This window comes from Micrasema longulum, unplaced genomic scaffold, assembly GCF_059751315.1.
Source record: "Micrasema longulum isolate JH-2025_06_02 unplaced genomic scaffold, ASM5975131v1 h1tg002795l, whole genome shotgun sequence".
Lineage (NCBI taxonomy): Eukaryota > Metazoa > Arthropoda > Insecta > Trichoptera > Brachycentridae > Micrasema > Micrasema longulum.
The window spans coordinates 75,379-88,716 of NW_028279921.1; the positions used below are offsets into that span (position 1 = coordinate 75,379).

The 13,338-nt window shown below is 34.3% G+C and overlaps 1 protein-coding gene across 8 annotated transcripts in view; it reads left to right on the forward strand.

Annotated features, from left to right (window-relative positions):
* l(1)G0196 (inositol hexakisphosphate and diphosphoinositol-pentakisphosphate kinase) overlaps nucleotides 1-13,338 on the forward strand; it is a 52,830-nt gene that overhangs the window by 35,640 nt on the left and 3,852 nt on the right. For all 8 annotated transcript variants that reach the window (XM_088241234.1, XM_088241239.1, XM_088241240.1 and 5 more), the window contains 12 exons: nucleotides 183-409; nucleotides 1,207-1,343; nucleotides 2,031-2,145; nucleotides 2,392-2,519; nucleotides 2,992-3,109; nucleotides 5,026-5,112; nucleotides 5,193-5,284; nucleotides 5,672-5,859; nucleotides 9,634-9,846; nucleotides 10,820-11,017; nucleotides 11,817-11,973; nucleotides 12,646-12,788. In XM_088241234.1, the coding sequence (XP_088097360.1) occupies nucleotides 183-409; nucleotides 1,207-1,343; nucleotides 2,031-2,145; nucleotides 2,392-2,519; nucleotides 2,992-3,109; nucleotides 5,026-5,112; nucleotides 5,193-5,284; nucleotides 5,672-5,859; nucleotides 9,634-9,846; nucleotides 10,820-11,017; nucleotides 11,817-11,973; nucleotides 12,646-12,788 (1,803 nt within the window). The remainder of the gene's footprint in view (nucleotides 1-182; nucleotides 410-1,206; nucleotides 1,344-2,030; nucleotides 2,146-2,391; nucleotides 2,520-2,991; nucleotides 3,110-5,025; nucleotides 5,113-5,192; nucleotides 5,285-5,671; nucleotides 5,860-9,633; nucleotides 9,847-10,819; nucleotides 11,018-11,816; nucleotides 11,974-12,645; nucleotides 12,789-13,338) is intronic.

The window sequence follows — 13,338 nt, forward strand, 5'->3', positions numbered from 1 at the left end:
ATTGAATAAAAAAATCACTGCTTTAGTGCGTAACCCAGGGTGGAAAATACAGGAATACGGGAATACGCTTGTATGAAGAAAAGGTCACAGCGTTTCCTGGAATAAGGGTATTTTTTTTTAAATGCTCTGATTTTAGATTCCGTACTATACCATGGGAAAAATTTTAAATGCTCTGATTTTAGATGCCATACTATACCATGGAGAAACTTGGGAACTGATGGGAAGGAGATGGGGGAAGATTGAAAAAGATTTCTGCACAAAGAATAAATCATTTGATATTTCTAAAATCCCAGATATTTATGATTGTATAAAGTATGATCTTCAACACAATCAACATACTCTTCAATTTGAGCTGGCTGAAGAATTGTACATATATGCCAAATATTTAGCTGATATTGTAATACCTCAGGTAGGATATTCACTGAAATTATCTTATGCTTTAACAATGTTTTATTTTAATTTTAAATCAATTGAAAAATACCCCAGATCTATTGAAAACTTTTTTATTTGCCAAATGTAGAAACATGAATCTGTTTGCCATTTCGTCGCATTCTATCAAACAAAATGCATGTTTTTTTACATTTATATTTTATTCTATTTAGATTTAAATATCGGTTCTATCTGCATCAAAATTTTAAAGATGAACAAAATCGATCTTTAATTATTGTTAAGTTTATTAAGACAATATTATATATAAATAATGTCTTAATTTCAAATTTTCATGTCTAAAAAAAATATGAATCTAAACAGAACCTAGTTTCCCCAATGCAATGATTTGTTTTACAATTAAAAACAGAGAAAAATAACTAAATACAATAGATAATTTAGCATTGAATGATGGTAACTATCTTTTTCTATGGTTTAGAAATAAAAATAATGTTTCTCAAATAATACTAGTTGTTTACTATAATAGTTTTAGTCGTTTATCTGATTTTTCTGCCTTATTTTCTGTAATATTGTTTTGCTCCCACTTAACATTTGTAAATATTGTATGTTTCTGGTTAATATTACCAAGAATGGTGGTAAAAGCCATAATAAATTAAATAAATAAAAAAACAATATTATAGATTGAAAATAAATTAGTAGGTACTTATTTATTATATGGTTTTTTTTTAATGCACAATATCTGACCATAGACCGTGTCATTTCTAATATCCCAATATTTTAAGCTATAATATTGTATTTACATTATCTTGGATATTGCAGGAATATGGTTTAACAGTACAAGAAAAACTGACAATAGGCCAAGGAATCTGTACGCCATTGTTAAAGAAAATTCGTGCTGATTTGCAGAGGAATATTGAAGAATCTGGTGAAGAAACTGTAAATAGATTAAATCCCAGGTATTAAATTATATTTTTTTATTACTGGGTTTGGGCAGAGAAAAGTCAGAAAATTCAGAAAAAATTAAAATGATAATAATACGAAAGAAGTCCCGCAGACAAAATGTTGCCATATTAAAAGATTTTATTTTTCTTGTGCTCATTGCATCCCATAACTCTGTATGTAATATATCGTCGTTGAACATCAAATATGGGCCATGTTACTCGGAGCACATTCTGAGAAAATTGATAAAAACTATTTTTTTAAAAAGACTAAGCCGAAAATAACACTTCTGTGTATGGACAAACTAGGAAAATACAGTGTTTTTCAACTTTATGCGTAAAATTCCCATTTTGATGATTTGATGATTGATCACTCAGAATGTGCTCAGAGTCACATGGCCCATATTTGATATGCAACGACGATATGTATTTTATCTTTAATGCTATGTATACTATGATGATTGTGAAAGTATATTTTAGTATTTGCATATTAAGAGATGGCTACGTCTTGAAAACGGTAGACATAAAAAGTCAGTAAGTGGTTATATACTAATATTTACAAACATGAGTTAAAATTCTAGACCACACAGTTAATGATTAATAAATAAATGTAAATTAAATTAAATTGGGAATAAATTTTGCCTCATGGTTTGCCAACTTTCAAAATCACCGATATACAGCAAAATGCAATTATTTTTTTTCCAGGTATAGCCACGGAGTGTCCAGCCCGGGCCGTCACGTACGAACTCGCCTTTATTTTACTAGTGAAAGCCATGTCCATTCCTTATTGACCGTCCTTAGATATGGAGGATTACTTGATGTGAGTATTTAAAAGCACAATACGTGGTTGGAATATGCTTAGACGAAATACATAAAATTCATTTAGAATATTGAATAATATGGAGTTTTAAAGTAAAATATGCATTATTGATGGATAGCGAACGCTTAAAACAAGAAAAAAATGGATAGTTATCCAGTGCAATCAGTAGTTCATGCATTGTTTCTCTGTTAAAACTCATAATGATTCCCATATCCGCACCTAATGTGTATCATTGTATATTTTTAGGTTATTACTGATGAGCAATGGAGACGAGCCATGGAGTATGTTTCCATGGTGTCGGAACTCAATTATATGTCCCAAGTTGTAGTTATGCTGTACGAAGACCCAACTAAGGATCCATTTTCTGAAGAAAGGTTGTTACACTTTGTACACTTAGTTTTACAAATCCTATAATTCGACCATCATAGTGTTAAGTTTACTCAGATCTATGAGACTACAAAATTAAAATATGTATATATAAAAATAATTTATACTCAGTTTCAATTTTTAAACCCGAATATTTATAGTATGCTTTTATACTGTAAAATTTGTTATTCAATATTTATTATATTTGAATACTATTTCTTCCTTGAAATATACATGTGCATAATATGTAGTTATTCAGTAAAATTAAAATGAATTATCTTATTATTTTTAATTAAGTAGTAGATTTTTGATATGTGGCTTGATTCCTATCGAATATATTAGAGATTATAGTAATTTTGTCAATATCCTAAGGAAACACGAATTGAAAATTAATTTTAAAATTATGTAAAATTATTCTGCCTCATTATTTTGGATACAAGTTGCTTTATCTTTATTCAATGTGTTTATTTGTATTTTTAGATTCCATGTCGAGTTACACTTTAGTCCCGGTGTAAATTGTTGTGTTCAGAAGAATCTACCTCCCGGTCCTGGGTTTAGGCCACACAGCCGAAATGAGTCAGCTAATGCCAATAATTCAGTAAGTTCATAGTTGCATCTTTAAGTGATTTCTCAGAACCTTAATGTAGATATTACATTCATAATTGCTTCACATTTTATATTATCTACATGGTATATCCAGAAAGTGAGTTCCATTTATATTTCTTGTCATCACAGCGCTGAGATCGCAGTTTCGCACATGCACGGTTCATATCTTGACCTATTGAGAAGGAGTGGACGCCATTATGAGTTAGCTGACTGTTGTGTATGGTTTTTGAGGCTTGTTTGAAATGCCAAATAATATCGAAAATTCCACTGCTTGTGAGATAAGATTTATAATTCATTTTCTTAATGTGGAGAATATTAAACCAGCTCACATTCATCAATAGATCTGTGAGGTATAAAGAAAACAAGTGATAAGTGCTTCAATGGCAAGGAGATGGATGAGACCCTTCAATGAAGGTTGTGATAATGTGCACGACGTTGAACGAAGTGGTCATCCTCTTTTATGCATATAAATAGTTTTAGGTCTAAAGATTTTTTAAACTAGAAACTTGCTTTCTTTAACCTATTATATGGAACTTACTTTCTATATAATAATAACAATAATAATATTTGGCTGATTTATATAATGCCATTTTTGTGAAAAATCACCTCAAGGGGGGCTCTTTACAATTGTATACTTAAACTTACATTCTAACTAAGCTAACACTACATATTATACTTTCTGATTTTAAAATTGAGGGTATAAAAAACGAAAGCGGTGAGATTTCAGTTGAGATCTGAACTGACTGGGACTGTCAATAATTCGTAAGTGTGAAGGCAATTGGTTCCAGGCAAAGCGGTCGGCAACGGCAAAAGCACGATCTCCATACTTAGTGTTTGGGCAGCGCCGGAGTTTGTCAAGTTTTTCTCTGTCTGAATCAAATGCTGACCCTTAGGTTTTGTTTGTATTGCTACGTTCTCTTCCTTTCCATACGGTCGTGGTCTCAATTTGGAACTAACACTGTATTCCTTCACTGTCATGCTGGAAAATTTAAACAAGGCGATTGTACTGACCATGTGTAATTGATTGATCACAAATTGGCAATACTGCAGTGAGGGGTACAATGAAAGCTTTTAATGTTTCTATGTTTTATTATTTTCGTGGTTTGATTGTAAGGAATTGTTAAATTTTCACTTACTCAGTTTAAAAAAAATTGAATATGCAAAACTGAAGAAAGACACATGTCTTTATGAACAGTTTTGGGAAGGGGCTGGGTGCTTACATAGACCTAAGAGTAGATTTTCTTCGACATGTATTTTCCGTAATACAGAGGACCGTTAGGTATGTGAATACTGTTCAGCAAAGCTTATATTTTATTTATCTCTGGGCTGTTTAACCAGTGCAAATCTCAAAGATGTGAGAATATTTTTTTATTTTATTTTTTAATAAGCCTCGCTGCAAATTGAATACAGATTGAAGTTTATCAGTTTGATATGTTTAAAGATTTGTATACATTCCATTACAGTAATCTAAATCCTGTCTCCGGCTGGTTTCTTTTCTGTTCCGAATACCCTAAGATGCCCGTTCTTCCCCACACAATCCAACCACCTCAGTTAAGGTCTCCGAACGCTTTGTTGTCCCATCAATTTTTATTTAGGAGCCTTTTAGGCAAGCGGTTCTCATGTAAATAAATATATCATACAATGAATATATTTTGATTTTCAATATTTTGAGAATGTCTAAATGATTCTATTTCCTTCTCAAAGAGATTCACACATCTATCAATCTTAACCCTCGGTATGCTGAACAGTGTATATTACGCGGGGTTCATATTTAAGTTTCCACAGTGCAATCGTTTGCAAAGTGTCTATCCTATTTATTTTTAACTTATGCATTGTTATATTACTAGTCTTCATTTTGAATGATACATAAATAGTTTTTCTTTAAATTTGAATGTGTTTTGTTTTAAGGGCTCTGAAGAAGAAGTGAAATGTATAGAAGAAGAAAATGAATTTATTTTAGATGAAGACCAGTCTGCGAGCCAGGAAACATTAATGGTGATTAGACCTCTATTTTCTCTTTCAAGTCTTTTATCCGTTTTGTTTCAATGTTCTTTAATATGACTGTTTTAATTTAGCCAACCAATGAAGATGAGAGACCCAGTCCCGATATCACTCCTGTGAAGAAATCTAAAGGACATCTCAAAGCATCTGCTCCAATCCCAATTTGGTTTGTTTCTAATTTCATAACTAAATACAATAATCATAGTCATTCTCCCCTTCCATTTATTATGTTATTGTGGCAACCGGCAACAGATTTCCAGTTTCCGGGATAGCCATGTTTTTCAATGTTTGGCATGTTTTGACATTTAGCAAGTAAAAATATTTTTTTTTATTGTATAGGGTTCTACTTTTAAATGTTAGAAAAATTCACCAGATTTGAACTCCCGACGTTGCGGGTGGTATAATTTCAAAGTTTCGGTGGGGATTTACAAAATTTAAAGTCTTTAAATCATATCCATCACAATACGATGCATAAAAATATTTGTTTGGTTTAATTACGTAGTCTATTACCTACTGATTTACCTACTGATCTCATTAAACTTCTTCATTCCAGCAACATTCACCACACGGTCAGCGGTCACGAAGCGAGTGAGCTGGCCAAGCGCTTGACTGAGGAGTTGCAGAACTCCAGCCAATCCGTCCAGCAAGGGGGTTCCCCCGAGCCCTCGCGACAAAAGACGCACTCCCCGGAGCCAAGAGCCCGCAGCCTTGACCAGCAGAAGCAGCATCTAGAGACCACAGGTTTGATTCATTATTCCACCAGCGGTCTGTATTTCCCCATAAACATAATCTATCATGGGAAATTATTAAAACAATTATTGATTTAGATACACCGAACAAAAAGAGGTTCCGAAAACGAATAGTGTAGTAGGGAAATATCAGGTTTTTTTTACAATTTTAAATTAATAAGAATCCATGAAATAATATTAAGTAAAAAAATCATTTTTCTTTGTGCTTATTAGTAGCATAAAAAATATTTTTTAATTTATAATGTTAAATAGCGGTTAATGGCGGCCTCCATGGTGTAGTGGTTAAGACGCTTGACTCATACACGGAAGGTTCAGGGTTCGAATCCCTATGAGAACACAAAAATTAAATGTGATTTTTCTCAAGCCTGGGTATTCTGTGATGTAATTCACCAATGTTATTGGGTCTCCTGGCCTGTTGTGGTAGAAATTAATAAATATAATAAAATAATAACTCGCAAAAACAATCCATTGTATTGGCCACGCCCTTAATACGTCACAATTCGGGTAAATTTTAACATTGTTTGTGACCTTTTAAATTTTAGTAGAACATCGTCACGAATCTTGATGTTACAATTGTCAAGGTCAAACATGTGGCGTTTCCGCAAACGAGACATTTTTTAACAATTACATTTTTAAAATTATGTATGAAAGTTTTTATCGGTATTCGTATTATGTGATATTTACCTATTATATTACTATTTTTTTTATTTTTTTTGCACCAAAACAGGCCAGGGGGCCCAATTACAGTGGTGAATTACATCACAGAACACCCAGGCTTGAGAAAAATCACATTTAATTTTTATGTTCTCACCGGGAATCGAACCTGGAACCTTCCGTGCGTGAATCATGCACCTTGACCACTACACCACGGAGGCTGCCACTATTACCCATTGTTAAAAAAAAAAAAAAATTTACTGTGTTATTTCAAACCCTTGTAAAAAAAGTTGCAAAAAGAGGATCTGGTGCATTACTCTTAAGACGTTTCGGATTGCATTACAGTGTCCATTATCAGGGCTAATGTAGATTATTTTTTAAAACAAATTTAATAGTTAACAGGCCTGGTGGTATAATGGCTGAAAGGCTTGTTGCCTCATGCATGGAGGTTTCCGGGTTTGATTCCCGGTGAGATCACAAAAATCAAATATGATTTTCAAGCCAGGGTCTTCTGTGCTGTAATTGGACGTTCAGTCCTGTTGTGGTGCTAGAGAAAATGTTCAGATCTGCAATGTACAAGCGTACCAGTCTCTTTGTCGTAATTCATAGTGCTTTTAAAAAAAAATGTTATGATTTTTTTATGTTTTCTTTATAACTTTAATAATTTTGTACATTTGACCAATCATATTCTGCATTATATAAAAAGTTGCTTATTATATTATAAGAGCCTAGATGGATTTTGAAACATAAATATTCCTCACAGAAATTAATTTACAAATTTTCAAAATTATATATAGTTATAATTTTGCTGTTTTGATTTCGAAGCACATAAATCCATTCAGAAAAAAGCATGAAACCACTTTTTTTCTAAATTAATAACAAATTTTAAATGGTAAATACGGCGCATTTTTGTCATAATTTTAAAACAATCGTTCTCTTTTAAAAATGTATACCGACATATTTATATATTGCTTTGAAAAATATATTTTATTAGTAAGCACCGATATGCAGGTCAAAAATGCCAGTGTTTAACTAATACACGTAAGGTCCAGAATTTAATTTTTGGGCAGACATTTAATTACAGTAATAAATAATATAGCCGATTTACCTTTTGTAAATTTGTAAAAAATATGTACATATTTATATTAATTCCAAAAGTGACTGGCATGTTAAAAATTATTATCAATGTAAATATTTCTGTATATTTGTATGTAATCCTAATATGTAGCTACTTGGTGTGGTATTTATATGTATTTTTTTTATGTAATGGCATGAACATGTTATTAGTTAGCTATCGAGTTACCAGCAATACATAGTAGGGTAAAAATGTAAATATAAAGATAATAAGCACCATATTTGGCATATAAGATATGAACTGTTATTGGAAAAAAAAAAATGTATGGATTTAATTTATCCAGGAAGTGTGTTGCTTCCGATAGTAAAATATTAAATGCTTAATAGTTTTATTGAAGATTCCTCCCTCCTTCTCTTACCATTCATAAAAATATAATTTTAAAATTTTACTTTTATTATTGTTACATTCGTATTACAACTTGTGCCATAAATTTTGTTTAAAAGGAATATATTTTTGATTTAAGTGTTGGCTCAATAATTTTATATTTAGCGAAGAATTTTAGTGCTTTTTTTATAAATACATAATCAAACCAAGATTTTTTAATTCTGGTTTATATATTTACCAAAGTAAATTGGCAACTTATTTACAACTTAATTCATCAAAGAATTTAGATTTCATTTGATCACTTGTTTCATTCTCTCTATGCTCATTTGGTTCACGTGTAGAAATTTAAGTTCTGTTTTTTTGTTATTTTTCTAATTTAATTTTATGCTTTTGCCAGCTTTTCTAGAAATCTGACACTATTACATTATGTATTTTTATTTTAGTAGATCGCTTCCCCATACTAGCAATCTCAGTAAATACAAAATGATAAAAAACCCCTTTACTATATCCACCAAATAATCTCACAGATGTAAATTACAATAGAAAACATGCTAATAACATGTTGTAATAAATAGTTGCAAAATCCTAGTACATATTCACAAAAAATCAAATGTAAATTTGCTGTCCTAATAGTTGATAAGTTTTTATATTTATTAAAATACTCACTACAGTGAGAAAGATAATAATTCTTTATAATGTTGTAGGAACTATTCCGAGATATTAAGTAACTACAGTTGAGGCATTCGTGTTATTACTAATTATAAGCGAAATTTTTATGTTTTTATTTGAGTACTATCACTGCGAGAAGTATGTGATAAGTAAAGCTATAATCGTTTGGCTCAAATTGTGTTAAGCCTTCAGAATATTGATTTAGCATCATCTGACCGATAATGCCGTACCGCTGGCAGCTACCCTCACTGCGCCCCCTCACTCCCCGCCGCCTTCCTAGCCGAGTACTAGCTCCTGCACTAACGCTCCCTTCTCTGTGTTGCTCAGTTTGTCCTTGTGTTGTTTCTTGGTGGCCTGTGGTATAACTTCATCTCTTCAATCTCTAGTCTAGTCATCCATCATTCTCTCGATAATGTCTATGTATTTATGTGTTACGGATCGTGGGTATGTTCTTTTACTTATATTTATTTTTTTATTTCTTTTTCCTCGTTTGTTCCTCTCGTAACTATTAATAATACTGACATCGGAAAACCCCACTAACGCTTCGTGCTTCTCACACTCGTTTTTATTAATAAACTAATTTAACTGATGGCACGTCACATAACCCTTCGGCGCTGATAGATTCGTGTCAGAGTAACATTGCACGCTCGCCCATAACTATTACTTTAAACATGAAGCGTCTCGACAGTGTAGAGAGCACTACCCCTGAAATAAATATCGATGGCGTTCCGGAATCCTCCACTAACGAACTTCCCCTTTCCGCTATATCGTTTAAGTCCTCCCGCAATCCCCCGTTGTCTGTCGCGGGAGGCGAGTTGTTGGACAGCGAGTCTGCCACCAATGAGTTGCCTCTGTCGTCCCCCGTGTTTGCGCGGCACGCCGCCAGCCCTTGGACCGGCGCGCCGGGCCCGGGGCTGGCGCCCTCCCTGCCTCACCCGTCCCCGGTCCCCTCCCCGCCCCTCACGCTGTGTGCCCCCCCCCTAGAGGCCGGCGCGGCGCGGCGCCAGCGGCACAGCATTGCCGGCCAGATGAGCTATTTCAAAATGCTGGGGTTCGGATTGGGCGGCGCCTATGGGCGGAACAAGCTCGGCGCCGGCGGTGGTTCCACCAACTCCCTGTTCAGTACGGCGGTCATCAGCGGGAGCTCCTCTGCACCGAACCTGCGTGACATGATCCCCAACACCGCCTCTTCCTCCAGTGAGTATACCTTTATATTACTACCGTATTTAAAGGTTCCTGCCCTACATATACGAATATATCAGGTCCGTCCTAGACATATAGACCAATACATTATCAGCGTGTTATTTCTCTGATAAATCCTTCTAATTTGTAAATGGACAGCACATGAAAATATAATACTTGACAATAATATTTCTTTGCATTTTCTAGTTTCTTGTGAGCATGTCTCATTTAGAAATGAACTTTTAGAAAATTAAAAATGTATATATGTAATATACACTAGGATTTACATCATTGGAAGAACAACAGAAGAGAGAGGATTTGATAGAAACTTATAAGATATTCAATAATTAATTACTATGACTGCCCCCTGCATGAGATGTATAAATTAAATCCAAACACAAATTCACGGTGTCACAACTGAAAGCTCTATCGTCCCCAATTCCACCTCAATCCCAAGAAAAAAATATTTTCCAGCAGGCTTGTTTCAGACTGGAATAAATTGCCAAGCCTAGTTGTCTACCATTTCTGTCAACCAGTCCAAAAACCGTTTGGATGCTATTTTGAAGGAAGAAGAACTTGGACAAAAAGCAGTACATGAGATATAGGCGCATCAGCAAAGGCTGCCTGCCTAAAATAAATAATAATAATTGTTTCTTTATATATTTTCTATTGTAAAGAAATTTAAATAATTTTATTTATCTATTTAATTTCTTTTTTATAAGTAGAAGATATTCAGCTGCTACGATAATTTTTTTATATGTTCATTAAAATTTATACAAAAATATATTCTCTTTCAGGCTTATTCTTCTAGCCAACAAAAAATAGACTGGTTTAGTCGAGTAACTAGCACACAGAAATGGGACACAATTGATCATTTAGTGGATATTTGAACAGATTTATGTGTACAAGATTTGGCACAAAAGTCCCGCAGAACCAAAACTTTTAATTGCTGAGACTCATTTAAAATGGAATTTTTCAATATTTACAGCGTTAGATGGCTTCGGGGGTGTACCCCCAATCCGCCCCCTGGAGACGTTACACAATGCTTTGTCCCTGAAGCAGCTGGACGTGTTCCTGGAGCAGATGACCAGCATTCCCCTGTTCCGTACTCCGGCCTCTTCACCCCCAAAGCACCCCTCCACTCCGCTGCCCACACAGCTTAGGAAACGCCCATCTCCTACCAATAGTAAGTCCTGTACATTTTATTATATATTAGTATGTCTTTTCATATAAAGGTGGAATAAAGAAGACAGTTTGATGTATGAGGAAATTCTGAACTATGTTGTATACTGATTTATGTTGCTGAGGGTTGTTGGAACTCCTACCCCAGTTGGAGGTGAACAGAAGACACGAGGTTGATGTTTGATGCGTGTTTTTTTACATGGTGCATAAAGAATAATAGAATTATGTCGCGCGAGTGTTACGGCTATGAGGAGTAGAACTGACTACATGCTGGAACTGAGTGACTGCGTTGAGCTGACTTGTTGGGCAACTGTTTGGGCTGACTGGGCGATACCACGCCCTGCGGTCTCTTTATAGGTCATGTTCCTTTGTTCTTCATGTCTCCATGGTATTTTTAGTACTTGTCCTAAATCAATGAAATAATGCAGTTAATGGCATGTTGATGACTAGCAGATTACATGCTAGAGAATTTGACCCTTTGGGCCTCATGTAATCGTTCTATCAGCCCTATGGGCATCAGTTTTCGGCTCTTCGCGCCTCAGTTGATTAGGGTCTCGGTCACCTAGAAGTATCATCCCTTTAACCCTCACTTTTATTTGTTCGTAGTAATCTAAAAGTAATATAAAATAATCTCTCACTCAAAATAATGCTACAAAAACCACACAAAATTTACAGAAATATTTAATACCTACTTTAAAAAATTAGTTAGTAAGCGATTCAAATTAAAAAGGAAAGAATAAATCATTTAAAATTACATATAATTTTAACAGACGAAAATGACCCTGATTTTATTAATCCACCAGGTGTCGGGTGGAGTGGGCCCCCGAGTCTCCTGTCCAGCTGCGGGGGCCCAGCCAGTGCTGGCTCCTCCAGTGGACCCTCTTCCCCGAACTGCCTGTCGGATTTCTGCGAGCGAGCCTCCAGTGACAACATGTCCACCAGCCAGATGAGCGCCGATGGGTATTTATTATATCAACTGATTTCTGCCTGAAAAAGTCGAGTCGAGTTACATAAACCACTCTGTTATATATTATTTTTTAACTGATAAACTGTTTTTTATTTCTATATGGATTTATTTAGTTTATTCTTGTTATATCACTATGTCCATTGTGAGTTGCAAAATCCTTTCTGACGTTTAATGTATAATTATGACTTTAAAACTAATAAGTGAACAAAACTCACTCTTGACACATTTTGAAAAATTGTTAGTGATTTTTTCAAAAGTAGAATAAGCCTCCAGAGCGAGTTTTGTAACTCTTAACTTTGCTGTAATACCTAAAAAAAACTCTACTGTAATACCTAAAACTCTACTGGAATATCTAAATCAGCAATTATCTCAGAACTGCAATTAATTTTTTATTGTTGCATTGAGGAACAATAATGAAATATTTGACAATTATGTACATTTTTTACAATGTAATGTTTTCTTTCAAACATAAATACTAAACAAAATGCGTGTTTTTATAAGAAATTATTATAACAAACATTTCTTTGATTGATTGATTAACATCATTAACACGAATTCTATTAAAGTAATCGATAGTATAATGTAGCTAACCCGATTTAGTTCAGAAAACATTTCTCCTTTGTTTTTTTTTTTCATTTCCCTGTAAAGTGTTTGAATATTTCTAGATACGGAGCTCTCGGCTTACCCTCCATGTCTCACATCTTCCCCGAGCTCGACCAGGAACTTAGTTCAGTAGCGGCAGATCTAGATGCAGACTTGTACCCAACATTTGGTTCACATTCCCACGGCCTTGTTTCTAGTGTCACAGGTATCTCATCTTAGTGTTGCTGCTCATTATACCCTCATACGTGCCATATGCACTCACATTATATATTCTTCATTCTAGATATGTGATAGCTGGTGGAGAACAGTGCAAGCTAGATTTTACCATTTATGTGTCGAAATTCATTAGACATTATGTATTCAGTCAAAATAAGTTTTATTTTTATTTTTAAAAAAATTATACATAAAAGTGTTTGGTAGTTTGCTTTTAAATCAGGGGTCTCCAAACTTTTAAGCCACAAGGCCACGCTAGCTCCTTCACTAATCCCGAAGTATACCGCCCTGTCTTGTAGCGAGAAGCAGAGCTAGAGCATGTTCTGGAAAAGTCCTGCTGCGTGATTGCATGTCTGGAAGATTCAAGTACTTTTGAGAGTTTTCAAATATGTTCTGCACTCCGAGGACAGGTATAAATATGGAAGATTTCAAATTTTAAGATAGGAGTGACGAGTGTGCACTGAAAACCGAGTGCAGTGTGACTCTAGTCTATTTTAGGACTATTAGTGAAAATATAGTGTGTTTAATTAAGTGTATTAAAG